This window comes from Pelobates fuscus, chromosome 8, assembly GCF_036172605.1.
Source record: "Pelobates fuscus isolate aPelFus1 chromosome 8, aPelFus1.pri, whole genome shotgun sequence".
Classification (NCBI taxonomy): domain Eukaryota; kingdom Metazoa; phylum Chordata; class Amphibia; order Anura; family Pelobatidae; genus Pelobates; species Pelobates fuscus.
Window position 1 is genome coordinate 168,427,880 of NC_086324.1, and position 25,505 is coordinate 168,453,384.

General features: G+C 40.5%; 1 protein-coding gene across 2 annotated transcripts in view; it reads right to left on the reverse strand.

Annotated features, from left to right (window-relative positions):
* Window positions 1–23,834, reverse strand: part of SEC14L5 (SEC14 like lipid binding 5) — a 41,268-nt gene extending 17,434 nt beyond the window's left edge. The window contains exons 1-7 of one of the 2 annotated variants that reach the window (XM_063430743.1): window positions 23,725–23,834; window positions 9,628–9,777; window positions 8,420–8,551; window positions 4,863–4,991; window positions 4,060–4,282; window positions 3,239–3,351; window positions 1,391–1,580 (exon numbers count right to left, since the gene is read on the reverse strand). In XM_063430743.1, coding sequence (XP_063286813.1) covers window positions 1,391–1,580; window positions 3,239–3,351; window positions 4,060–4,282; window positions 4,863–4,991; window positions 8,420–8,551; window positions 9,628–9,777; window positions 23,725–23,787 — 1,000 coding nt within the window. In that variant the 5' untranslated portion in view covers window positions 23,788–23,834. The remainder of the gene's footprint in view (window positions 1–1,390; window positions 1,581–3,238; window positions 3,352–4,059; window positions 4,283–4,862; window positions 4,992–8,419; window positions 8,552–9,627; window positions 9,778–23,724) is intronic. The other variant, XM_063430744.1, reaches the window with a different exon arrangement.
* Between the last annotated feature and the right edge of the window lie 1,671 nt (window positions 23,835–25,505).

Genomic DNA, 25,505 nt, shown 5'->3' on the forward strand with positions numbered 1-25,505 from the left:
AACACACATAGCACCATTAACACACACACACACTGCACCCCTGACACACACACACACACACATACTGTACTCTTAACACACACACACTGTAACCCTAATACACACACAAACACTGCACCCTGCACTGTCTGTGTATTTGGCATTCTGTATGTGTGTGTGCTCGGCAGTCTGTAAGTCTGTGTATTCAGCAGTTGAAAATGTATTCAACAGTCTGTGTATATGTATTTGTTGGAGTTACTAAGAAATATAATATTACGATAATTTACATTTTTCCTGTGAGCTGTGTGGGCAGGACAAGTGCACTGCTTTGCCCGGGGCCTATATTGCTGTTAAGATGTCCCTGTGGGTCACTGTGTGAGTGTCTGTATGGGTCACTGAGTGAGTGTCCACGTTGGTCACTGTGAGTGAGTGTCTACATTGGTCAGTGGTAGTGAGTGTCTGTGTGGGTCACTGTGAGTGTCTGTATGGGTCACTGAGTGAGTGTCTACATTGGTCAGTGTGAGTGAGTGTCTGTATGGGTCACTGTAAGTGAGTGTCACTGTATGGGTCACTGAGTGAGTGTCTGTATGGGTCACTGAGTGAGTATCTACACTGGTCAGTGTGAGTGAGTGTCTGTATGGGTCACTGAGTGAGTGTCTGTATGGGTCACTGTGAGTGAGTGTCTCCGTGCAACTTCTAAGGTATCTGTCCAGCATAGGAAAGCCTGCTTGCTGCAAAACTGCAGCCCTTTCTAACACCCCAATCACAAAGCCAACATCAGCGAATGCGCCCTGTTAATCCTTCGAATGCCGTATGCATGTCCAGCACTTTACAACAAGAAAATCAAACGTTAATTGGAAGTAAAACGTTCTCTTAGCTCTATGGGTATCAGGCCTGTCATTCGAAGCCATATACACGATCTCTATTAAAGGGACACTCTTAGAACCAAAACAACTTTAGTTTAATGAAGTGGTTCACAACTTCCGTTAAAAAAAACAAAAATCTTTTTTTTTTCATGGCTGCTGTGTGAGTCTCAGCCACGGTAGGTGTGACAAGGGCTGCGTAAACAAAGTGATTTAACTTATAAACGGCAGAGAATTGTGCAATGAGACTGCAGGGCATGAGCTATACACTAAAGCCTTAAACCAAAGTTATATTGGTGCTTACAGTGTCCCTTTAACGGAAAATAACAATGTCCATTATCAGTATGGAATCATGCTGTTTGAATGCACTGTCTAGCTTCCCTCCCTATACAAGGCCTGACCACTAGAGGGTAAAATATCCGTAAGCAGTGATAGCAACTAGTTATTCACTGTGAGCAGTCTAGTTCCCATCTCTATGCATGACTCGACATGCAAGTTCTGGTAATTAAATCAGTTGTCATTGTTAGTAAGAGAAATAGGGTACGGACCTTTGTCATGGTAATGCCAGCCCCCAGCATAGTATTCTTCTAAGATGGGAGGCGGCCGCCATGCCTGGAGGATGTAGTCCACCTGGTATTGCTTGCGCCATGATAAGGACTGGCAGAGCATCTCCCGAGTCTTTTCCATGTTGAAGTCCCGAGCCCTGAGGAAGCGCAGGATGTGGTCATCTTTGGGGATCTGCAGCAGTACAGGGGGAGAATAAAAATAGGGGTCTTCATTCATGGATTTAGATGGCTAACTAATGCCGCCAGTTCTAGTATCCATCTGAAACCTCTAACCAGCAGAAATTCATGAGACCATTGTGATTTGACACAAATACCTTCGTAATTAGTGTAAGTTCTTTAATGCATGAAAATAGAACACTAAGGAGAGAGCTGGTACCGTGCAACCAATAATGTTCATTGCTTGAAACATGACAAATACCACTTGTGGGTGTTCACCCATGGAAACTGAACAGCACAGCCACTAGAGCCTAGTGCCCCCTAGGGATGTAATCTGGGTGTGTGTCAAACCGGTTTTGAAAGATTTAACTGAAACTGAAGGTCCTCCAAGTGGCTGCAGCTAAGGCACTTCCTACTCATAACGTCCACTCATTAGTTTGACTCTCGCATTAGCAATATCAGTGTTACGAATGGATACCGCTAGCGATACGGACAGCGAGTGGCTGTGTCACAGTTGAAACCAGTTTAACACATAACAAGAGGACAGCATCGATGTCTCGATTTTGCAATACTGACTATGAATGAACATGAATGTAGTCTGGATTTCCCTCTGTCTAGATGCAATCAAATCAGCTGAAATGCAGAACTCAACGATGAGAATACGAACCTGAATGCTCCACATTCAGCAGAATTGGCAACTATCCGCTCTTTGTATATTATTTTATTACATTTATATTTTAAATTTTATTTTAACCCTTTGTCTGCTGGCTTCTTGCGCTGTCAGTGGGCAAATATAGCGCATGCATGTAGATCTGTCTGCAAAAATCCAGTGAATTTATTTGGTGAAATTCTTTCAAGTAAATTCAGATTAAAAATGTTGTTTGATAAATGTGAATCCTACATTTTCTTTAGAATCCATGTGACAATGACTTATCTTAAAGCAGACACCAGTTGATTATGAATTTCAACCAGATTTACCTTAAGTAAGTAGAAAAATTGCAAATAAATTTAGTTTGATCATTTTAACCAAAGTTTGCCAATCCAGACTATATTGAGTGAATAATCCTGACAGTTCCTCACAAGTCCCAGACTTCAAAAGGATGAAGACTATATAGGCCCTTATTTATGGCAATGCCTCTGTAGTTTACATATTGTTTCTTAACATTCTGATATTTGAAATTTTGCCACAGGAGTCCTAACCCATAATCCTTAACATCAGCGTCCTGAGGAGCAAGACATTGGTTGGATGGGGAAAAAAAGCGGGTCAGTTATGTGTTTACGCCACTGGCTCTGTCTAAATGTGTCAGGTCCACCCGAATTACTGGCAAGTCAGCCTTCTTTAAAGGCATGCCAGGCATCCCTACAATCAAGCAGGCCAGCCCACTGAGGACATACCATGCAGGAAACACTGTTTCGGCCTCTCTGCAGAGTCCTAGTGCCCTGAGTGTAGCGCAAGCGCGTCTAATAGTGTTCTCACACTTAGCTTTCTTGGGGACTGTGCCCCCAAAAGCGCGACATCAGGGAACAAAGTCGGTACGGAGGGAAAGGGCGAAAAATCAAGACTGTTGGGAAGCATACTAATACTTCGTAAAGAAAATCTTACTAAGTAGTTATCTGCGATAGTGCAAGGGGTGTCCATTTCTAACTAAAAGGTGTTTAAAACAATCTTTTTACCTTTCCTTTATATGTTTCTTGCAGCCATTGTCGGAGGTGGATTAAAGAGCTCTCCTGCATTGGAGTGAGTTTGCCCAAATAACGTTCTATATAATCAGCCTCTAGTTTATCAGCTGAAGAAGACAATAAAACACAAAATAAACATATAGCAGTCTTTCAGTCCAGTAACTGTTCTTCATCTCCTGTTGAGTAACAATTATAACTCTTGGTTAGCCAGGAGCTAGAACTGTACCGCCAACACCATTACCCTCGTCTAGACAAGTTATGTTTAAGATGTGCCATTCCAACAGTTGTGGACTGCATACATTTATTTGCTAAGCTAAACAGGTGGCTGAACATGACCCAAAAATGTAATCCATAAAAGCTGGTGGTCCATATGCTAGTTACTGGTCTATCCCTAGATCATGGGAGTCGTGGAATGTACCACTTTGGTTCTAAGCATAGTAACTTTATTAGAAGGTGATAGATATGCTTTAAGACCAATGTTTCTCGTGTAAACACGCTGCCACATATATTTAAATAAGCGATACATTCTCTAGAGCAGGGGTGTCCAACCTTCGTTGTCCAGCTAACTTTAGACCATAACATTGTAATAATTTTCTGCCAGCCATTAGTTGGAATGTGAAGGTTGTGTGCTCAGACTTTGTCCTGAATATACTGTTGAGATTTTAGACAAATTCAGGCCTATAAACCAACCACAATACCTGAAAATTAATTGGGATGAAAAAACAACTTTAAATGTTACCACATCCAGTAGACATGTATATGTTGGTATTAGTGGTGGTTTCTGCAATTGGTGATGATGACAATTTTTGACTTACCATCAGAGGCACTTGTCTCTGCACCTGGAATTGCTAAATCTACTCTGGTAGAGCCCTGAGCAGAGGACTCTGCAAGGGCTGGCATTGAATTCTGCGCTGTGATCCCCGATGCAGTCCACGATGCATGCTCATTTCTATCATGTGAACCAGGACTCCATCTTGGGAGGTGGGTGATGCCCTGAGATATCAACTCATTCAGATAAAATTCGATAACTTCTTTACCCTGGAAGACCCAAGTAACGTGAACGTTAAACTCTTCTAATAAATGTAAAAAATGGCTTTCAGGCCTCAATGACATAAACAGCAACACATGTTACACATTAACACTTCACTGTATTAGTACTTGTACAATATGAAAAGACCTGCAAACCAACTCAAGCAAAGACGAGCAAAACAGCTAAATTAAAATCTAGCAAAGGCTTAAATATTATGAGAAGTAAAATCAGCTCTCAATTTCACCTGAAGGTGGCACTCTTAATTTCAATGTATAAGAAAAATAGAAATAAAACATGAAATCTCAAAAATATCCGGAAAATGTAAATAAATTAATAAAAATAATAATAAAGGATTTTTTTTTTTTTTTTTTTTTTTAAAAAGGTTCCTGAAATCCTGTTTTCTTAATTGCTAGTATGCCTGGTCATTTTCATTTTGTCACTGCTGACTTAGGGAAACTGGTCGGAAGAGAAGGAAGTGACATTGACCAGAAAAGAGGAAGATTTAGTAAATTGCAATATTCTTGCAAAATAAAATCCTACTTAATCTATGTTCCAGCTGGTAAATGTGCTGGAAAGAGCTGTACTGACCCTCTTGATGTTCGCTGTGTATTGCTTCATTGCAATTTTCTCCACGGTACTCTCAAAACCAAAGAAAGATTTGATGTCAAGAGAAGCAGATTGTTCAAAACAGGTCCATTCCTCGTTTTCTGGGTGAACCTGAAAGCCGAATGTGTAGATGTTAGAATCGAAATGAGTTACACTATTGAGTTGTCACAGACACGATTCAAGGCAAAAATAAATCGCAAAGGAAAATATCACTAAAGTGTAAATTGTGGGAATTCAAAATAATTTACATTTTTTTTTTTTAGGGAAAAATAGGACAAGTGAATATGTAGCTCACTTTGGGATAATTTGTAGAAATTCACTAAGAATTTTCCCTTTGGTGCCTCCAAGGGCACTTTATCAGAGATGTCTGAAGGAGTGCCGATGTACGTACGAATATTGCTTCACTAGAGCGCCATCCTTTGTCAACGTTTGTCATCCTTCAGGTTATACATGAGGAAACGTAGACCCGACTTTTCTTTATGTATAACTTTGGAAAGAACATTATTAAAAAAAAAAAAAACACACTGAAAAAATGGACCATGTAAAAAAAAGTTACAGATCCGCTTTGAAACAAAATTGATCAATGTCGGTGCATGCTGCCAATTTGTATTACTTCTTTATTTTATAGTGTTTAAAAATTAGATTTTACTAAACTTTCTCATGTATTCTCTTGTTAATATGTGTTTCGTTTGCTGTGTTTGGAAAGCTGATGGCAACATTAACATTTTAAAAGCATGGCTGTATCCGTGTTGGATGTCTAAAAATATCAGGTACTGGGATCAGCAAAACAATGAAGGGTGAACCACTGCTAACGCATTAGTCAAATCTAGGCCAAAATAGTCTAGTAAGAAGAACTCTCCCAAGTCAAATCTGTTTTCAGTTTATCTATTTTGGTCTGAAATTTGAAATTCACTTTGAATTCAAATCAATTCTCACTTAAGTAAATAAACGTGTTGGTCATTGGGTGCACAGTTACAAACTTTGTAAGTACAATGCAAAAAAAACGAGAAAAAAAACAACCCTTGCACCCCAACAACATTGCCCCAACAGAATAAAAAAGGTTTTGTTAAATGGTTTTTTTTAAATGTTTAGTGGATGTACACCCAAATAAAATACTCTTTTTTTTGCTAGCCCCAATTCCTAGAACTCTCCTGAAAATGCAGTTTTCCACTTAAAACAGACAAACAAAATCCATATTTATATTCTCCTAGTGCTAATAAAAGCATACGTTGAGAATGTCATTTCCTTATCGTATCTACCTGTGGTATTGTTTGTTTGTGTAAGCTCAAATATTTAATCCTGTGAACATTTTGTCCTGTTTGTGTGTCTCATAGCATAATTAAAAAATGAAAAAAACAGATTTGCAATATGCCCACTAGAGGGAGCCATTTACATGTATTATAGGTTGCCACAATCGACTGTGGACATGCTGATAAATAAAAGTGCAATCACTTTCGAACACAATACCAATAGTTTATCAAAGCTTAACGATAAAAGTTATAGGGGACACTGCTGTGACCAGGACATGACTTTTAAAGCTCTGTGCAACACTGTCGAGCATCTGCTTTTACTGGTACCCAAGAGCAGTGCTCCTCAACCCTCTCCTCAAGGCACACCTAACAGTCCAGGATTTAACTAAAAGCACCTTAGACGCTAAAGTGTTTTTTTCTCTTTCTAAACGCCTTAGACACGCCCGGGTAATCCCTAAATCCTGGACTGTTAGCTGTGCCTTGAGGAGAGGGTTGAGAAGCACTGGTCTAGAGGATGGTAGCAATTAAAATATTGCTGCACAACTGAATACGCAAGCATATGATGTCATAGCCTGCAGCCTTCAACAACTGATGGGTGGCGGAGAAGAGAAATAGATGCACAGATATTACTGCCCCCATGCACATAACTCCCACAATTTCAATTGCCCAACGAGGACATTGTCATTTATGGGAGCGTGACCACAGGTTGGGTTATTCTAGAACTTTTTAGGTAACTTGACCACTTAGTGATAACCATTTATAGGACTGGAAGGATTTTTATAAGTTGACAAAGTTGAAAAACATATTACTAGGGGTTTTATTTCTGTGGATTTCTGTGATACACTCAGACACACCAACACGTAAATAAATATGTTCGGGTGTCTGAGTGTATAATATAAATATGGAGCTCATCGAAAAGATGGATATTAGAAGAGATGATGAGAATTTCACCCAAAATAGAGATTGGCCCTCCTAAACAAAGACACTTGGGAGGTATTATTGCATGAGACAACCTGTAAGCAAAAGGGCATTAAACTCTCAGAGCAAGAGAGACGAAACACACAGTGCAGCCTTGCTATGACATGAATAGAGATATAAATTAGCCCTCAGCGTGATAGAGAGTTGTAGAACACACTGATAACCAGTCCCAAATACTCTGACATTTATTTATTGCCATAGTGTTTCGTGTCACAAGAGTCTTGGTTCAATCCCAAGAATACATCACCTCATCAAGAACAATAGCAATCAGCGCTGGGGACTGATATTACAGCCGGTAATTAATCTCCCTGTAACGAGGGAACCACAGAAAGGCCCAATAAAGCAATAGGGGCCCTGCCCTGGTCCTCAGACAAGTCATGGAGTGTCAGCTTTCAGGGCCAATGTAAAATGAGAATGGTTTTTGTTTACCTTCAATAAACAAACTGACTGAGGCGAAAACAGACACTGAACACTGCCTAATGTATCCACCTTATAAAGCCAGTAATGTCATAATGTTGAACGGAGGACGTGCCATTCAAAACAATAATCAACAGTTCATAGAAACCCGTCTCTGTGCTACGTTAACATCTTTTAAACCGGTTTAGCAGTTAAAAGATATTTTTCATACAATATGTTTCCAGATATTCTCTAAGCAGAGATTGGTAGAGAATAAAGGAATTTGCAAACGATAGGCCAAGATAATTAATCTGTAAACAACCTGAACCATTTTCAGCAAAAATTTCCTTGGCAATCCGCATCTGCAAGCTTAGTGAATACGCCCCACTGAGCAATTTAATGTATATTCCAGACACGAGAATGTAAAATAACAAAGAGTGCAAAAACATCCGATCATCACCCTCTTATCTCTCATTTGTAAATAAATTATACAGATGTAATTATTCCATAACCCTATGTTATACGTGTACACGTTCTATAAATGCTTTCAATGACAGAGCAGTACAGCAGCAACAAGACGCTTCATTGATGAAAAACATAGATGAAGCTACTTACATGACTGTAAGTAATTTCTGTTTTCCATGAATGAAGCTTCTTGAGTATAGTTTTGATACGTACTATAGATCTCTCTCAAAAAAAAAAAGGCAGAGTCCTTCAACAAACTAGGAGATATGACTGAAGGCCAATCCTGGGGCGAAGTTCTAGATGTGAAACAATCCCTTGGTTACTATGAAGACTGCAATATTTTTTAGAGCTTTAGACCTGTAATTCCCCTGTTTATATATACACCCTAAAACACAGTAGAAGTGACAGTAGCCCTTTAACAACCCTCTTTATCCACCAGTCAGAGCTTACTGAATAACTGCACGTCTCGTTGACCAAGACACGGGTGGAAAAAGTCTCATTTCGAGCTTCAATTAGCAGCGTTCGGTCCTTCCAGTTTAAGGTGTTTTTCTGAATAAAAAAGACAAACTCCACCCCAGCAATCTGTGAAGCAAATGTGATCCAGGTATTAATTTTTCCAGCAATTATTCATCTCCTGCTCTAATGGTTTTACTGTAGAGGGAAGGATCAGGTAGTCCAGTGTGCAGTGAGAAGGAGACATATACCTCCTGATCCACAAATTAAATACACTTGAAACGTTTCTCTCTATAAAAATCTCAGAATAATTTGCAAACGCTCTATTTCAACTTGAGAGCTACACTATGTCGTCCATGATGGTAACATTCTACTTCCCATAATGCAATCTCTATATTGTATCCTGCCATACTGTCACGCTACACATACCTTCATTCTAAGATTTAATCCTAATAGGAATCTATTTATGGGTGAATACTGGAAAAGATCTTGACTGATCTTGATTTTAACACTGAAGTACTCCATCTCTATTAAATGCTAGGCTGCATGTAACCTACTTGCCCATTGAGATAGTATCTGTTGGAGAAGTCCGGACACCGAGGAGCTGATCTTACTGAATGCAAGGTTACTCCTCTTTATTGCTCATCACAAACATTCACCACCTGTCTCTTCACACACACTCTTTCTCCAATATACCCATTACCTGATTTCCATGTTGTGCTACTTCTGGTGAATGTTGCTAAGGCCCTGATAACTTTGCACTGGTACCAATCATCTCCTCACACTTTTCAGGATTGGATAACCCAGAAGTATGAACTATGGAAAAACGTACGCATGCCTCCGAGGGTACAATACAAACATATAACCTGATCTGGCATGAACGAATTAGCTTTTCCCTCTTACCCAGAAACCCTTCTCTATTAATTCTCTTATTGCGTTACCTTCTTCCTGTTCCCTGGTATATTTACTTATTCTGCCCATAAAACTGCAATAAATGTATAGTGAAAGAGTAAACTTACGGTTTCCCTATTTCCAAATGAAAGCTAAACAATAACATAGAGTGCCATGTATGAAAGGGAGAGACAGAGATAAAAAGAAGGCAAAATAGAAAAGGATGGAAAAATACATTTTAAACAGACGGTGAGATACACGGTAAGCAGGCATCATAGGTGGTGAAAGAATGGGTGGTACCCTCTTAATTTTACCTTTTTAAGAAGACGTGGGGCATCGACGTTCAGCTTACAGATTCTCTCCACCACGTGGACAGATCCATCTTCACTCTTATGTTCTTGAACGATGTCACTTCCCAAAAACACCGGGATGAGAGGACATGTAGGAAAGCGCCTCTCGTACGCCTGTTTGAAATAAAGCATAGAAGTTATGTAGAATTTCTTTAACATGTTTGGCTCATTTATACCATGTGATTCTTTGATTTGTACAATTTAATTTTAAAAATATTTAATTTCAAGGTAGTCTACAGACAGAAGATGATCCACACTTTGTATCAGAGATTAAGGAAAAATATATAAATTAATAAAGACTAGAAAATGTAAAATTTGATCTTAGCCACGGAGGTAGAGCCAGGCAGGGCCAGACGCAATGAGACCAGTGCAGTGTTGTAGAAAAGATGAGTAAAATCACCTTTTTAGAGTGATCTAATGGTGACCAGGGCCCTAAATAATTTAACACTACAGTGTTCATTTAAACATTAGATATGTATTTTCAGGAAGTGTTTTGGAAGGGGCTGCAAGTCACATGCAAGGAGGTCTGACTAGAGCTGTATAAACAAAGTTATTTAACTCCTAAATAACAAATAATTGAGCAGTGAGACTGCAGGGGCATGATCTATACACTAAAACTGCTAAATAAGGCTAAAGTTGTTTTGGTGCCGATAGTGTCCTTATAACTTTGCTAAGTAAATGGTTAATGAGCATTTTTTGTAAATAAAAATGTAAGTAGCATTTATCATTTATTAGTTTCTATTTTTCAAATAAACATTTTAAAATAAATCTGTAAAGATTCTACAACAGATCAGGTTGCAAAAATAACTGAGAATTGCAAACAATATACTTAACGCTGCAATTAACACTGTGCCTCCCTCTAGCCATGTCGTTAAGCTAATATATTAAATATTCTTAACAATGAGTTTCCACCATAGTTAGAAAGACATTGAGAAATGTAATAGCAGTTGGAGACTATAGCACATGACTCCTGGCAGCAATTTAAGCCACCTTGGACTGGTTTTGAGGGACACGCTTTTAAGGAAGCCTGAAGGTAAGTTAGACCTTCCTGGGACAGTGTTACACGGGACGTTGTAGAAACTGCAAGGAAAAAATAGAATTTGCAGTGCCCCCAATTACAATCTACTGGTTATTTATGTGTTTGGATAATATGCTGGCAATTAACTTCAAAGCAGAAAAAAATGGAAAAATAGAAAAAAACAAGTTGGAAAATTATTTTAGATCAACTCTTTAGTGTAAAATATATAGTTGTCTCCAATTCAAGATTTAGTAAATAAACCCCGTTAATGAGATGTATTGAGCAGTATGTAATAATTGCATAATGGATTAAAGTAACATTTAGTTAAATAATTATCTATTTTATTTCTAAATCCACCTGGAATCATTCTGTTTAGACTAAACTGCAAACAGGTTAAGTGAAAACAAAAATTGTACAATTTAAACCAAAACAGTGCTGCTTGGAAACTTCTCCAATTCAGGTTTTTTTTTTTTTTTTATCACTCTGTCAGTTTCCATGGTGATTGCTCCAAGATTAGACTTTTGCGTCAGTTTTTTTGTTAGCGCACTTTTTATAAGGCACGTCACGAGAGTGTGTTCGGTGAAGTGCTGGTAGTTCTAATACTGCGTAACCCTGAAATCAGAGCTGTGCGTTTTTGTTTTGCACAAACAAATGTTAAAGGCATGCACGACACATGGAAAAGGCATCCCACGTTAGACCGGAGGACGGATTCTGTGTTCACATATGGAAATCTCCTTGCCGCTCTTATCTGTCACAGAAGGTGTCATCTCCATTCAGAATTTCTGTCCCACATGTCCCAGCTAAGCCGCTCTGTGTAATCTTCTTTTCAATGTGCGCTGCTCTAAAAATACAGCTTGCGAAGATAGCGTTGCGAAGTTATGTGAAGGGGGTGGGGGGTCTCTGCATTGCTGTCGTGGTTTGAAGGCAGCGTGGCGTTATTACTGTCTCCCAGTCGTCTTCCTGCTTGCTATTTCTGGTGCCAACTAGAGTTAATTCTAGGGGTCCGTGGCAGATCATGAGAGCTCAGTAAACCTCACTCACAATGGGACAAAAGACAAGGTATAGAAACTTGGATAGGGTACATACCTGCCAACTTTCCACCTGTAGGACAGACAGTCCTTAAGTTGGGCCAAGGCCCTCTTTTCCATCCTAATAGAAAAAGCTCCATATTTTTGGTGTGTATTATGGTATAAAAGAGCTTATAAAATTCATAGTAATGTGACCTTAAACTGTGTGAGTAAGTCACGTTACATTTCCAAAAGTTAAATTTTCACTAGTAGGTAGTATGTATGACTTCCATCGTGATTAGTTACTCAGATACTGACAGTGCAAGAGAGTGGCTGCGTGACATCAGAGTTATGCTCCGTCAGCGCTTATAGCTCGGAAGGCCTTGGGAGATACATCTTCAGCTCTGCCCATTAGGTCTCCTGTCTGGGCCCGGAGCTATGTTTGTGAGATTGTGAGAGGACCCATCTCTGTGCAGGCAGGTAGGTCAATAGGTTTTTCTGCTTGGACCTGGGCCTTACATGCAGAATTGTATAAACATTGATATGTCCATAAAACATAGTGTAGACCGCATAATTTATGGCAGGTAATAAAACAACTTTGAATGTGGACATTTTGGTAATTATTGAATCACTTCCATACCAGCGATAGGCAAATCCCTCATTACAGCGAGAGTCCTGAAATATTGTTGGTTCTTTAGGGGTTAAATGCTGATCTGGCGTCTGTGCTGCTTGTCACCCTGTTGTCAATAAGACAAGGAATTACCTGCAGGATGCCCACATTCTAATGAGCTCGATTAGCAGACGTACTCCAGTGGATTAGCTACTTACCTTAGATTTGCATCCCAGGTATATGATGTGACCTACATCTGACTAATCCTGAACAGCTCTGTATAGTACAACCTGTGATAATGTCACCCGCTCAAGAATATAAGGATGGTTTTTATGCAACGTATCAAAAGTCCAATTTGTTAATCCCTTAAAGGAACACTATGGACACCATAACCACAACAGTGCACTTCTAATGTCCTGGGGCCCCAATATTGTATGAAATCAAACAGTTTTTTAACCTGGGCTCTGCCAGGTGCCGCTACCAGCTTAACAGAGAGTCTTAACAGAGAGTCACAAGTCCTGCTTAGGAGCTTCCACTACCTCTCCTGAGCTAAGCCTAGCTCACTGGTGGAGAGCGCCAGCTAATCGCGCTGCAGTGGTTATGGTGCTCAGAGGATCAGTCAATAAATAGGCCATTGTTAAAACTAACAAGGGGATTGCATATTTAGTCCCAAATAACAGATTAGGGGGAAAAGAACCGAGTTGGGGAAATTGGATTCCTGGTTTCTACGGATGAGGTGCGCTGTCATTTACTCAATTGCAAGTTTTACAACAGGACAGAATCATTTTTCAAAAGACTCCAGTTGTGACGGTATATTTTCACCAAACAGGGAATTGTGGTGCATTGATAAGGGAATTACAAATTTCAATGCGAAGTGGAAAATATACTCAGAAAATTCTTAAAATGGGAATAAACACTATCCAGTACACAGCTGGAAATAGAGAGGGGTCACAAAATAGTTCTGATTTGACTATTTGGGCCTAAATGTGCCATTCCATTGTAAATTACCAAAGATTCTATTTTTATTTGTATTTAACCCATAAGGTGTAAACTCATTACATTCAAAATTTGAGCAAATCATAAACTGAAATGCTAAATTTATGTTAAAATAGCCAAATGGCTGTAGTGTAGTTTGAGAATCTTTGAATTTTTGCCTGCCTTCTGCCATTTGGACTACAGTTTGCCACAACTGGGAGTTTAGCGGATAAACCACTATGAGTACTTTAAGTTGCATGGCATTCTCTGGTTACCATCCCTGTGTTTGCGCCTTATCTGAAGAATCATCAGTCCATAAATGTGACCTTGAGATATGGAACATTTAAAGAGGGGGGTTTGTTCTGAGATTGGAATGTGCTCATAGTAAATACAAGGCGATATTCTGCTTGCAACAGCCCCAGCGGCAGAGAGCAGAACGAGGCAGTTATGTTCGAAGTAGCTGAACTACAGGGAACTTATTATGTATCACTCTATCATACCCTTAAGCTTAATATATGGGTTTATCTTCATTTATTTAAACTATTTGGAGAATTAAATAAATGGCATATTTATTTCAGATAATACAACGTATCTTAGCGTTGCTGATTACTGAACAAATAGTGATATGAAAGGAGGTTTGTGAATTCAGGGCACTGCGATGCTTGAAGCGAACTTCAATATTATTAATTGCTGGCTCCTGTTTTCTACCTTGGGGCTAGAAAAGATAACTTTGCTTTAAAAATGATTTTGCAACCCATTTGCATCTTTTAAAACCACCATATATAGTTGAATTAGAAATAAATACAAAGTTAAAATAATGTAAAAAGTAAAAAAAAAAAAAACCAGATAGTCTCATGATAATTAGGAGTATATAGGCGATCCCTCTCTACATACCTCAAAACAGAATGCACCTGTCATGGGTGAGTATATATTTCCTACCTGTTCTATGTTAAATTTTGTATATATTGTTTATTAATATTGTTTCTGTATTTTATTGTACCCTAATGTATCAATGCAATGATTTGTGGAGCCAGGACATACTTGAAAACGAGAGAAATCTCAATGTATCTTTCCTGGTAAAATATTTTATAAATAAATATAAAGTTACTATATATTTTCTCGCTCTTTATCGTCTACCAGAAAATGGGCAACAAATACAGATGCAAAAGGTAAGGGACCTAAATAAAGGGACAACAACAACAAAATAGTCTATCATGAGGTTGTGCACTAGGCACACCCAGAATACCTCCTATGCTAGTCTTTACCTTCTCTAACTATGAGTGAAATCCCTACCCTACCTAGAATTTCTAGGGCCCTTACTGGTGATTAAGACCTAGAAGAAACTGCAGTGGGCTGTTCGAGTTCTAGAAGGCTGTTCGAGTTCCGATTTGTTTGAGAGCCGAATTAACATTTCCCATAAGAATTTATGTAAATTTGATTAATCCGTTCCAGACCCCCCCAAATTACAGCATTTTAACACAAATTGTACAATTTAAGAACACCTTGCATGCATAAATTCATATGGAAAAAAAAATAATAAACACAATGTACAGTAAATGAAACGAAAAGGTAACTTCACTTTATCTGTAATAATGAGAGTTGATGGCGTAAGTGGAAAGGAGAAGAAATATTATTGGTTGGATGGGGATAGGTAACTGTTCTTCTGGCATTTAAATTGTGTCTAAAGTCAGACATAGCTTTATAATTAGCCATCTATGCAAACCTCATCAATTAAACCAGGAGATCAGATGTACTTACAGGGCCACATCCAAATGAAAGAAATAAACTAAACTATAGTGTCGGTAGGACCAAATGGCCCCAATGCAAACTGTAGAGAAGTCATGGACAATGACACTGTGCTTCTCACATGTGATTTATAAAAAGTATGGAGCAAATAAAACTAGCACAGGTCCTGTAAGTCTCGAGAAAACACTCAAACCAAGGGGTTCTCCTCTAGACCCCGTCCTATTGCCAATCACCCCCTGTCTATGCATCCTTATCAATGATTCCCCCTTTCTACTTAAAGGTTAAGTCTTATGTGCATGTGATATAGGAATTGTCTATGAGGTTGCAAAACAAATCCAGACATCTATAGTCAACCGCAGTCTAAATCTGCCTGCAGCGTAGCGTGATATTTGCATGAAAGCCATTTCCAAGCCGAATCATGCAAGATAACAATTTGCATTTGGATTTTCTGGTTTGGGGACTGGGTTGATCGTTATATATTTTCAACAAACAGAAGTGAAGGAAAACACGAGCCGAGAGGGGGCAGAACAAGCAAAGTCAGTCAATGTACAAAGATGTGATCAAATGGGTGGTAGAATGGTCTGTTTGGTATAATAGGCAAAGAAGCACTGTAATGGGCACAGGAAAGGCAAAGTGGGAATGGAATGGGCTCAGAGGAGTAAACAAAAACACATAACACGAGAAAAGAGGGTGAGAACGTGGTAAAGGGGTAGCAAGTACAGAGATGGCACAAGATGGGCAAAGAGGCTGCAGAAGAGGCAATAGATCTGAAAAAGAGGGTAGCGTGGCAGAGACGGGTGGAATAGGCCGAGAGCGGGCTGGAATAGGTGATATAACAGGAAACAAATATCTTTTTTTTTTCCTGTGAACTTGCTGAAATGTATGTAAATTATTTACACTGCTTTTCATAAACCAGGAAAAAAAGTTTACACGCAACTGACAGCCGGGACCTCAGGGCTCTATATGCAACAGAGGCTTTCCGTGTGTACTGAGTCTGGTGTATTATCCAAACCAATCTGGGCCCTCACTGGTCAGGATGCTGGTGGCCTGGGTGACAGATCCCATGATCAGTGTGGGTTCTCAGGAAAAATCTTACTACGAGCTTGTAAAGTATATTATTGGAGGACAGTCCAGCCAATTCTACGACCATGGCAGCATTTGTCAGAAAGCAGAATTCAAATCATGGTCTTTGGCCCAATAACATCAAGGCAAGACTAGTTTGATAGCCGCCCCCGTGTGCTATAAAACACAGACATTCTAAAGCAATCAAAGAAAAAAATAGGCACCTCAAGAGCACTCGGTGTAAAACATTTTTTTTTTGTATTCTTTATTTTTGTGGGAAATGCGAGAAGAAAAATCAGTTTACATCATGTGCATAAAGGAAGTACAAGTAAAATAGCCATTATGTAACATATAAAACAGCACAGTTACTTTTTCCACACATTTTTTATTAGTGAGTCAGGCTTATCCCCCTCACGTCTAAGATTGTGCAAGTAAATGCCTAGGAGGGCGTAGGTAATATGCGTGGTGTGCCCTGCTGAAAGATGGTAGGGTTGCATACTGTACATAGGTAAATGCACGGGAGGGGTATAAAACATTTTTAATTGATAATCTGCTTTGTTAACAGAGATCATTTAATGGTCACTTGGCTCGGCTGGGATTTTGCAGAGAAAAAAAATAAAGGCTTGCTCTGAGCACCACTTAATGCTAGGCTGAGAGCTGAATAATTAAATGGACTCTCCACAGCCCAAATGCAAAAATTATTTTACATTTTTTTAATTTGGGATATATCTAAAAGCAGCTTGCATAGCTGCAATTCTCTTGTCTGCAACCTTAGCAATCCCTCCCCTTCTAGCCCCACCCAGACTTTCTGTGACTGTCCAATCACAGACTTCCCATTGCAGCTCTGTGAGAAGTCTCTGCAAGGCAGGTGCTCTGGGTAATTGCTGCCTCTTAAGTTTATCTCCACTGAGCTAAAAACCCAGGAAGTTACATTCTTTATTATGACATCAGAGACTAAGTAGGTGGGCTTAGGGTGGTGGCATTCCCCTTGGTTTTTATTTATATATTTTTCAAACTGTTTGAGAATGTGTGTTGACAAAAAAAAATTTAAGGCCACCATAATCAACCCAATTAGCTTTAATATAATATTCTGTACAATAAGCTATAGTTGTTATGGTGTACAGAATGTCCCTTTAATGATATCCAACGCTCTGTATTACCGAAGGGAGAATGCAGAGCTCCAGGACATTTTTATCCTAATGAGAGTGATCTCTCGGGTATATTAGAAGTAAACAGTGCACCTGTGGATGTAATCAAAGGAAAATTAGTGGATTACAAAGGTAGATTGCCTTCTTAGACCAGTGGTGGCTGAGCTTGGCTTCCTAGATGTTTGTGAACTATATTCCCATGGTGCTCAGCCAGCCTAAAGGCCTAGTGGTACAAGCAATTGTCTATATACTGACATGGTTTTAGTCACCAAAAGAGAATTAGTGGACAGCAGACAGGGAACAAAGGGGACTAACAAGAGGATTGCCACATTCTGGCAAATAAAGCGGATATTGAAACCTTCTCTTTTCAATTTTCCACATTTCCAGGTTTGGTGAAAAAAAAGCATCACTGTGTGATATTCTGGACAATAGACACATTCTGTATAGATTGGAGGGAGTGTATGCTATGTACTATGATGGTTTAATAAGTGGTTTTAGGCTACCCTGTGCTTTCAAAAGAATACCAGATTGTAGTGAATTGGAAACTAAATTGCAAACTTTAGACTAAAACAGACAAACTGTGACCATATGTGAGTTTAAAAATGTTTCCAATTCAGCGTTTAGTGAATAAGCCCCATCATTGAACCTGATTCCCATGAACAATGCTTGTATGACACCATGCTCCCTCGCTCCTGTGAGAGCTGCGGCAAAGCAACAAGCCCAGGTGCTAGTGAAAACAAGATCTGCCCCAGGCTACACAGAGTGCTCTCTCTGGGAGCATCTGCTGGCCTCCATCCTCATGCCTGCTAATCTGTTGCTGAGAGACCCAGGCTCCTCTCTATCTATTGTTATGTAACGCTGACTGCACTCCTACCACCTCCTTCCAGATCACAGGAACAGACAGATCCTCGCTGTCCAAATTGGCGAAATCTGGAACCTATGATTTATTAGAATTACAATTCTTTATATAGAGCCAACCTATTCTGCAGCGCAGTACAATAAATAAAACTAGACAAACCATTCATTCTAACGTTAGGCGAAGGGGACCCTGCCAAAAGGAGCACAAAAAAACTAAAAGTGTGTTGTGATTCTTAGGATCACATTATATTTGGGGTTTATTCAATATCCCAGCGACGGGCAATGGAGTTGCACATATTGGGCCAAAATAGCAAAACTCTTTAGATCTGCTACTGTAAACAGCCTTCTACCTTCTAAGACAGGGCTGCCCAAAAGGTAGATCCCCAGAAGTAGAACTACAACTCCCATGATGCTTTGCATTTCTTTGGAATGCATTTAGAATGGCAGAGCATCGTCGAAGCTGTAATTTTAAAACATCTGGGGATCTACCTTTTTGGGCACACCTGTTCTAGCACCTGACTGCTGACCAAATTACATTCCTGTTACCCCCCAATAATGACATGACGCCTGAGTGTTAGATAAGGGCAAAGGCGACAGCTTTATTTAACTTTAAACACCGCCAACATTATCACCACCTGTCAGCTGTTGGGGTGACTACCCAACAGACAGATAAAACAGTGCATTTCCAGAGTTTGTACAGCCTGCCTTCCGCTAGCAGGCTATGACTCCCTAAAGCCTTGTCTCATGAATTACTTGCGCTGGCCAGGATCTCCTCCACTGCGATGCCGGCCCTTATTCCCCTCTGTCGGCCTCGCGCCCCCCCACAGACAGCGCCTATTCTATTCCTGCTTGCAGACGCAAATTAAAAATATCCAAGCCAGTCTGATTAAGGTGCACTTCAATCGCCCTCTTTGAGCTGCGATTCTCCCCCTCCAGCTCCACGGGTCGGATCGAAACACCACCAAGTCGACGCCCACGCCTGGAAATAGTGACATTAAATTTGAGTCTGCAGCGTTCCAAACTCCTGGCATGCGGCAAGGCTTGCCAACACGGACGGGGAACAATCTTCGACCATATTAAAGTACACTCCGAAAACAATGCCAAGCACCATGCCAAGTCACGCTTTCCAGAGTGCACTAAATTCACGGTCCTAACCCTGCCTAGATCATTACCCTCCGCATGGATGAAAATGGTGACAGACCCTGACACGAACCTGCTAAGGGCAATGCACTCCGGGTAAACCTGCTTCCATGACAACCCCCGAATACCCCTCCAGCGAACACTCGCTAACTCTGCTGGAATCCCCAGGTTACGTTCATAGAAGCGTGACTCTGCCCGTCGAGCTGCCCAATAGATAAACGAATGTCCCAATATCCATACATAACAGGGAGAACACCCTGAAACAAATCAAAACAAATGAGGCCATACGTACAGCTGATATTTCCTGGATGACCATCTACCTAAACGCTGCACGGCAAAACCCAAGACGCTAGCTTGCGTCGCAGCCCCGATACGAAAAGAATGAGGAGAGAAACCGGTAGGATCTCGCCCACAAGCCAACACTTTCCCAAGCACCAACGCAAACTGAAACCGCGTAAGCGGGGACCCATCCGCGTGTACCAATAGCGAGACCGACGACGGCCGAAACGCCAGAAAACATTAAAACAGCCGAACGGGCAAAATTCACCCCCAGTATTACCCACCCGGAGCTAGAGACCTCTCCCGGACTGATCAGTCTTAGACCTACGAATATGTAAGTCCACAAAACTATCAGACCACGCACATCCGATAACAACGGGGCAACCGAACAGTGATTGGGGGCTACTAACTCCCCCATTCGCAAGGCTCCAAAAAAACAAACAACAAACGCCACCTGGAATACAAGACTCTTTTTATCCGAGCTGCAAACACTAGGCAATGCCATCCATTAACTGCCACAGCAAATCCACGGATATGGACGCCTCAGACTCCTCCAGCCATGCAGAACGCATTGCAAGCAAAAACTCTTTGGTAATGTCTCTCCATCCCAAAAAACGAAACAGGGATGATAAAGCAGACAATGCTTTTTCTGCTGCTGAGCAAGAGTGACCCTGCTCGAGTAACCTATTCAAATACTGCAACGTAACCTCAAACCGGGCAGTCTCAGACGACAGCCGAACCGACCCATTCACGAGAGACAACCCACCTAACCATACCGACCTGTAAGCCTTCCACGTCAAGGCAGACAACTAGTCCGACACCAAGGACACCAAGAGGAAGCCTCTGAAACCAGGTCCCATAAGTAGGAAGGGAAGAGAAGACCCTTGCAATCCGCTTGCGTAGCCGACTCCCGAAGCCGGTCCCACTGAAACCGAGAAAGAGAGTCAGCCACTACGTTTAACTCCCTCGGGACATGCCATGCCTGCATCCACACATTAAACCTTAAGCTTAGCAGCACCAGATGTCGCAAGAGAGACAGAACTGGAGGAGACACAGACGATGAACGGTTAATCACATGGACAACACTCATATTGTCCATGTGAAAAACCACCACATAATCCCGAAGATCCTCTCCCCATAATGCCAGAACCACCACTATGGGAAAAAGTTCCAAAAATGTTTGGTTACACATAACGTCTAACTCACGCCATGCCAAAGGCCACGCTGCCGCACACCACTAACCTTGAAAGAAGGCCCCAAACTCAATCAGCTCCGATGCATCCGTGAAAAGGTCCAACTAAGAATAAGACACCGCTTCATGCAACCAGCATGACCGCCCATTGTACTTACGCAGGAAGGCACTCCATACTTGCAGGTCAGCCCGCAGCTTAGCCGTTACCCGAATAAAATCCTGAGTGCCAAAGTCCAATCCCGGACATGCCGCCATCTTTTGTCTGAACTGCTGGTCATAGCGAAACCAGCTCTGACCCCTCTAGACCTTATAAGCACCCCAAATAAGGTCCAAATAGCAAAATAACGACAGCGCTCGCTCCGGAAACCAACAGGTCACTATATTCGCAAAAACACAAACCCTTGTAACCAATTCCCAAAGGAAAGTGGGAGCTGTTTACTTTTATCAGTTTTCTGTGGATCTCCACGGTGCGGCCTATCCACAGAGTACTTCTCAGGGGGGACTAGCAAAAGAAAATCCACAAACTCCCCTCTGAGGATCTTGTCACGCGTCTCCACTGGGACATGCATGCCCAAAGGAGACAGCTCATCGCTGGCCAGAGATGGACTCTCCACCGCCCGCTGCTCCACTTCCGTCAGCTCCTGTGGAAGACCGCCATCACCTCCGACAGGGAACCCACTCCATTGGATGCCAGGTAAGCCTGCGGCATCCCAATCAGCGCATCCTTGGACACCGCAGCCATCTTGAAGAAGGGGCACTTAGGACACTACTCTCAGATGAGTAGATAAATGGAAAACCTGTTCCTAGCCTTCCTTCTGCGAATAGTGAGTGCCCTCCCCTCTACACCCCTTGTTATACCATCCCATCTCTGCAACATAGTATCCCTCTCTATCCCACCCCTTACAGTCCAGGGGATCCCGTTCTCAGAAAGTAGGGAATGGGAGCTTGCATATTGTGTGCCAAAAAAAAAAAATATGATGTACATTTTACTACTGTCTTTACAGGTTTTTGGAGGGTGAGGGGGGCGGGACAGTAGGCAATTCTCTTTTTTTGTCCACCATTACCCAGAGTACTTTGACGTACGTCTACCATCAGCCACATTGATGCTGATTTTATGTCATTTTATTAGTGTTCATGTACAAACTTTACTGAGTGAATGCTAATTAAAAACAAAAATCTGAGTGTTTGTAAGAAGTTGAGTGTGACAGTAACGAGGTAAATAAAGCTGCCTAACACATCGAGACAAATGACAACCGACGTGACACTAACTGGGTTATTCAATAAAGGGAAATTGGTCGAAATTCACACTGAATTTCAGATGTTAGGTCAAAATAAGCGACAAGCATGGCTTCATTTTTACAACTCAGGTACTTTGGACATAACTTTGAAATTCATTTTGATTTCCTAACAATATCCATTTTAGTAAATAACAATGTATGACTACCAGGGAGAGAAATCAATTGATAATTAATTTCTTGGTGTGTTTGTGTTAAGAATAAGGAAGTAAATAAAGCAAATCAAACACTGAACTGTAGCAAACTGAAATCGGAATTGCAAGATTTCGGCAAAGATTGTGGACTTGGGGAAAAAAAATACAATTCAGCTATTTTTAAAGATGAGCTACATTGGCCTAAAAGTCTTTGCTATTCCTGGTTCAGGTAGTAAACCCCACGTTGTTAACCCTTTGAGGGCGCTGCAAAACACATTTCTCCAGCCTCTATAGAGTTAAAATTGAAGTGTCTTTCACCAAGAAAACGGTGGAGACCAGGCGGCCTGATTGACGTAAGGGAACTTTGTCTAGTGCAAAGGAACAAAGCCCTTTACGTGTGTCAGGAGATCAGGTGTCGCTCAGGGCGATGAGCCGGCGTAATCGCGTGTAATTTGTGTTGCCAGCTCGATGGCGTAGATTAGGTAACGGATCGTGTTCTCTCCTGTGAGTATACCAGCCTTGACTTCAGAAAGTCCGGAACAGGAAGAACTGGGATCATTCTCGGAATCCTGATCAGTGATTGAGTTATGGAGGAGAAATGTCAAGGCAGAGGTTATAATCCCAAATAGAAATATTAATAAAAAAAAACAAAAATAAATCATATGTTTCTTAGGCATATTTTTTTATAACAATGTAAATAATAAATGTATATTACTAATATTTATCATATATTCTACATACATTATATATAAACACACACACACACACCTATATATATATATATTTATATATATATACACACACACACACACACACAATAATGTATATGTACACACAATAACATATATTATAGATACACACATAAGTTCAGTATTTATAATGGCAACTCCTTTGCGTGCCCTGGGGCTGCCTCTCCCTCCCCAACAGAGCCCTGAGCGTACTTCCACCAATCAGCAGAGTTGCATGCTGACAACTCCTCCCCTGCAGAGCTTTGGGATTCCTCCTTTCTCAAAGGACAACCTAGGGCCTCCTTTAATCTTGCAAAGACTTGAGATGATTACAACTCTTCTGCAGAGCCTTATTGCCTCCTTCTATTACCATTATATATTTTTGTCTTGTACACATACCAGAATCAATTAGTTCAATACATTCATCCTCCCAGACTCATTTCAATGGATGCCATGATACTAAAGCCCTGGGATTTGTAAATAGCGTGCACATGCCGGGAAGAGGACAATAATGCTCACGTGACAGCCTGGCATATCCACCAAAAATTCAAAGCTGTTGGCACATGGTAGCCATATGGTGAAAACCTATTAAACTATTTTCATTTTTACACCGAAATTTAGTTAAAGTAAAGCAGTGTATTCGTATTAAACATTTTATTTATTTACTAAGTATGTATTGCATGAACATTTCTAATAAATATTGTAAAAGAAAGTTAGAGAATTGTAGTAGTTTTCTTAACTTTTTTTGAAGCTCGGCTTATTTTCCCTAAATTTTAAATAAAAACATTAAACAAAACAAACAACGGATGTCCTTAATTTTATTGTTTTGAGGAATTAATAATAACTAGTAATTTAGAAAAATGACTTACCGCCATGACGAGCTCAAACGGGTACTTGTAAACCCGTACCGGGGACTGATACTTCTGTACCATGTTCGTTCAAGGTCTGGGGCTATCAGTGGAAAAATAGAGAGGAGATGGTCAGATGTCAGAAGCTGTCGTTCCATTACACATACTTCAAATAATACTGTCTGCTGCATAATCCCGGAGCGTGGGGGAGGTGAAGAGCCTCAGACAATTTTGGAAACGTAACCAGTTTTGCAGGGGTTATAGACCAACACTCAAACTGATTAAATTAGTTATTCCTGCACTAAAGATGTACAATGGGATTGCAATTAAAAAGTGGTTTAACTGGCTTAAAAATATGCACAACTTCTGGTTAAAGTAAGTGCTAGAGGCCAACACAGGTTTTTACATATATTTATAGAACGGAGAACAACAAAGACATATTGACAGTTTTATTCAGTTAAAACGTGATTTGTCAGGAATTTAAAGTGAACTGTGAATTTCACATTTTAGACCGAAATAGCCAAAATAGAAGGAGTATTTTCCCAAATCAGCAATTGTGACCTCAAATTTTAAATTCAGTTTGGATTCCCAAGAATTTTTATTTTAGAGAGTAACCTGGGAAGGAACCAATCAGATGTGTCTTGCAAGCAGGAGCTGAGGGGGTAGATCCATTTAGTTTTATATAAAACACTTGCCGCCAATAAGTGATTTACTTACGCGAATAAAAGCGTTTAAAAACTGGTGCACATTCGAGAGTAAAGATTTCTTTCCGGAGAGGAACGCTACAGACATTGTGCCATCTGTGCCTTTAGCATAATTAGTCTCCAGGTAAATAGGGCAAATTAACAACAAAAACCTGTCATTAACCGATGGAGAAAATGTCTATTAATTTAAATATAATGGGCTGCTTTTCGGGTTTTGCTAGTGGTGAATTTAAACAATAATAGCATGCATCTAATTAACCCACTCCTCTCTGGAAAGACCCACCACAACACATAGGGCTTGTTCCATGAATGTTGGTAATGTTTACAGACAAGTCGCTAATTGTTAAAATGGTTGTAACTCATGGCAGACACTGCCTGCTGCTTCCATTGCTCTAAAATATACCTGGGAAACCTGGCAAGTCAGATGTCTGCAAACACTAAGGGCATGTGGATTGCGCATGTGCAACCAGCATGCTAGATTGCAAGAGAACGTGAATTATATGCATATTTTGCACACAGTGTTATAATTGTGCTACATGCCGCAATACTTTATTGGTTAATGCGTTGTTTGACGGAAGCATGGGAACAAACCCATAGATAGTTGTTGTATCTCTATCAAGTAGAAAGATAATAAAAGACAAGTTTAAGGTCCACTCCGAAGAACAGTTTCAGCTTCTGACCCATCTTTCAGCACCCAAAATATTTTGTGTACTTTTGTAAGATAGTAAGACAAGCTCAAAAGCATTTGTTCTAATAAACAAAATGTGTTTCTTAATAATATATCCATAGAAAAAGTGACATTGCATCTGTTTGTCTATCAGTCTATCTACCTACACAAATAGTTTGGGAATCATCACTTTTCTGTAAGTCACCCCACTGGAGAAAACGTTGAAAATCACCGTGTTCATAGCCCCGATGCAGACGAGGCCCCCCAGCAATCCAGGACATAGAGTGGTATTCCGGGGCCTCAGGCATACCTCTTTATCCCACACGGGATAATACATTAAAGTATTTAGGGGGCTGGAAATGTCCCCCGTACTTTAATACCCCTGGCTTATAACAATGATTGACATTGAGCCAATATGGATGTGCTCGTTT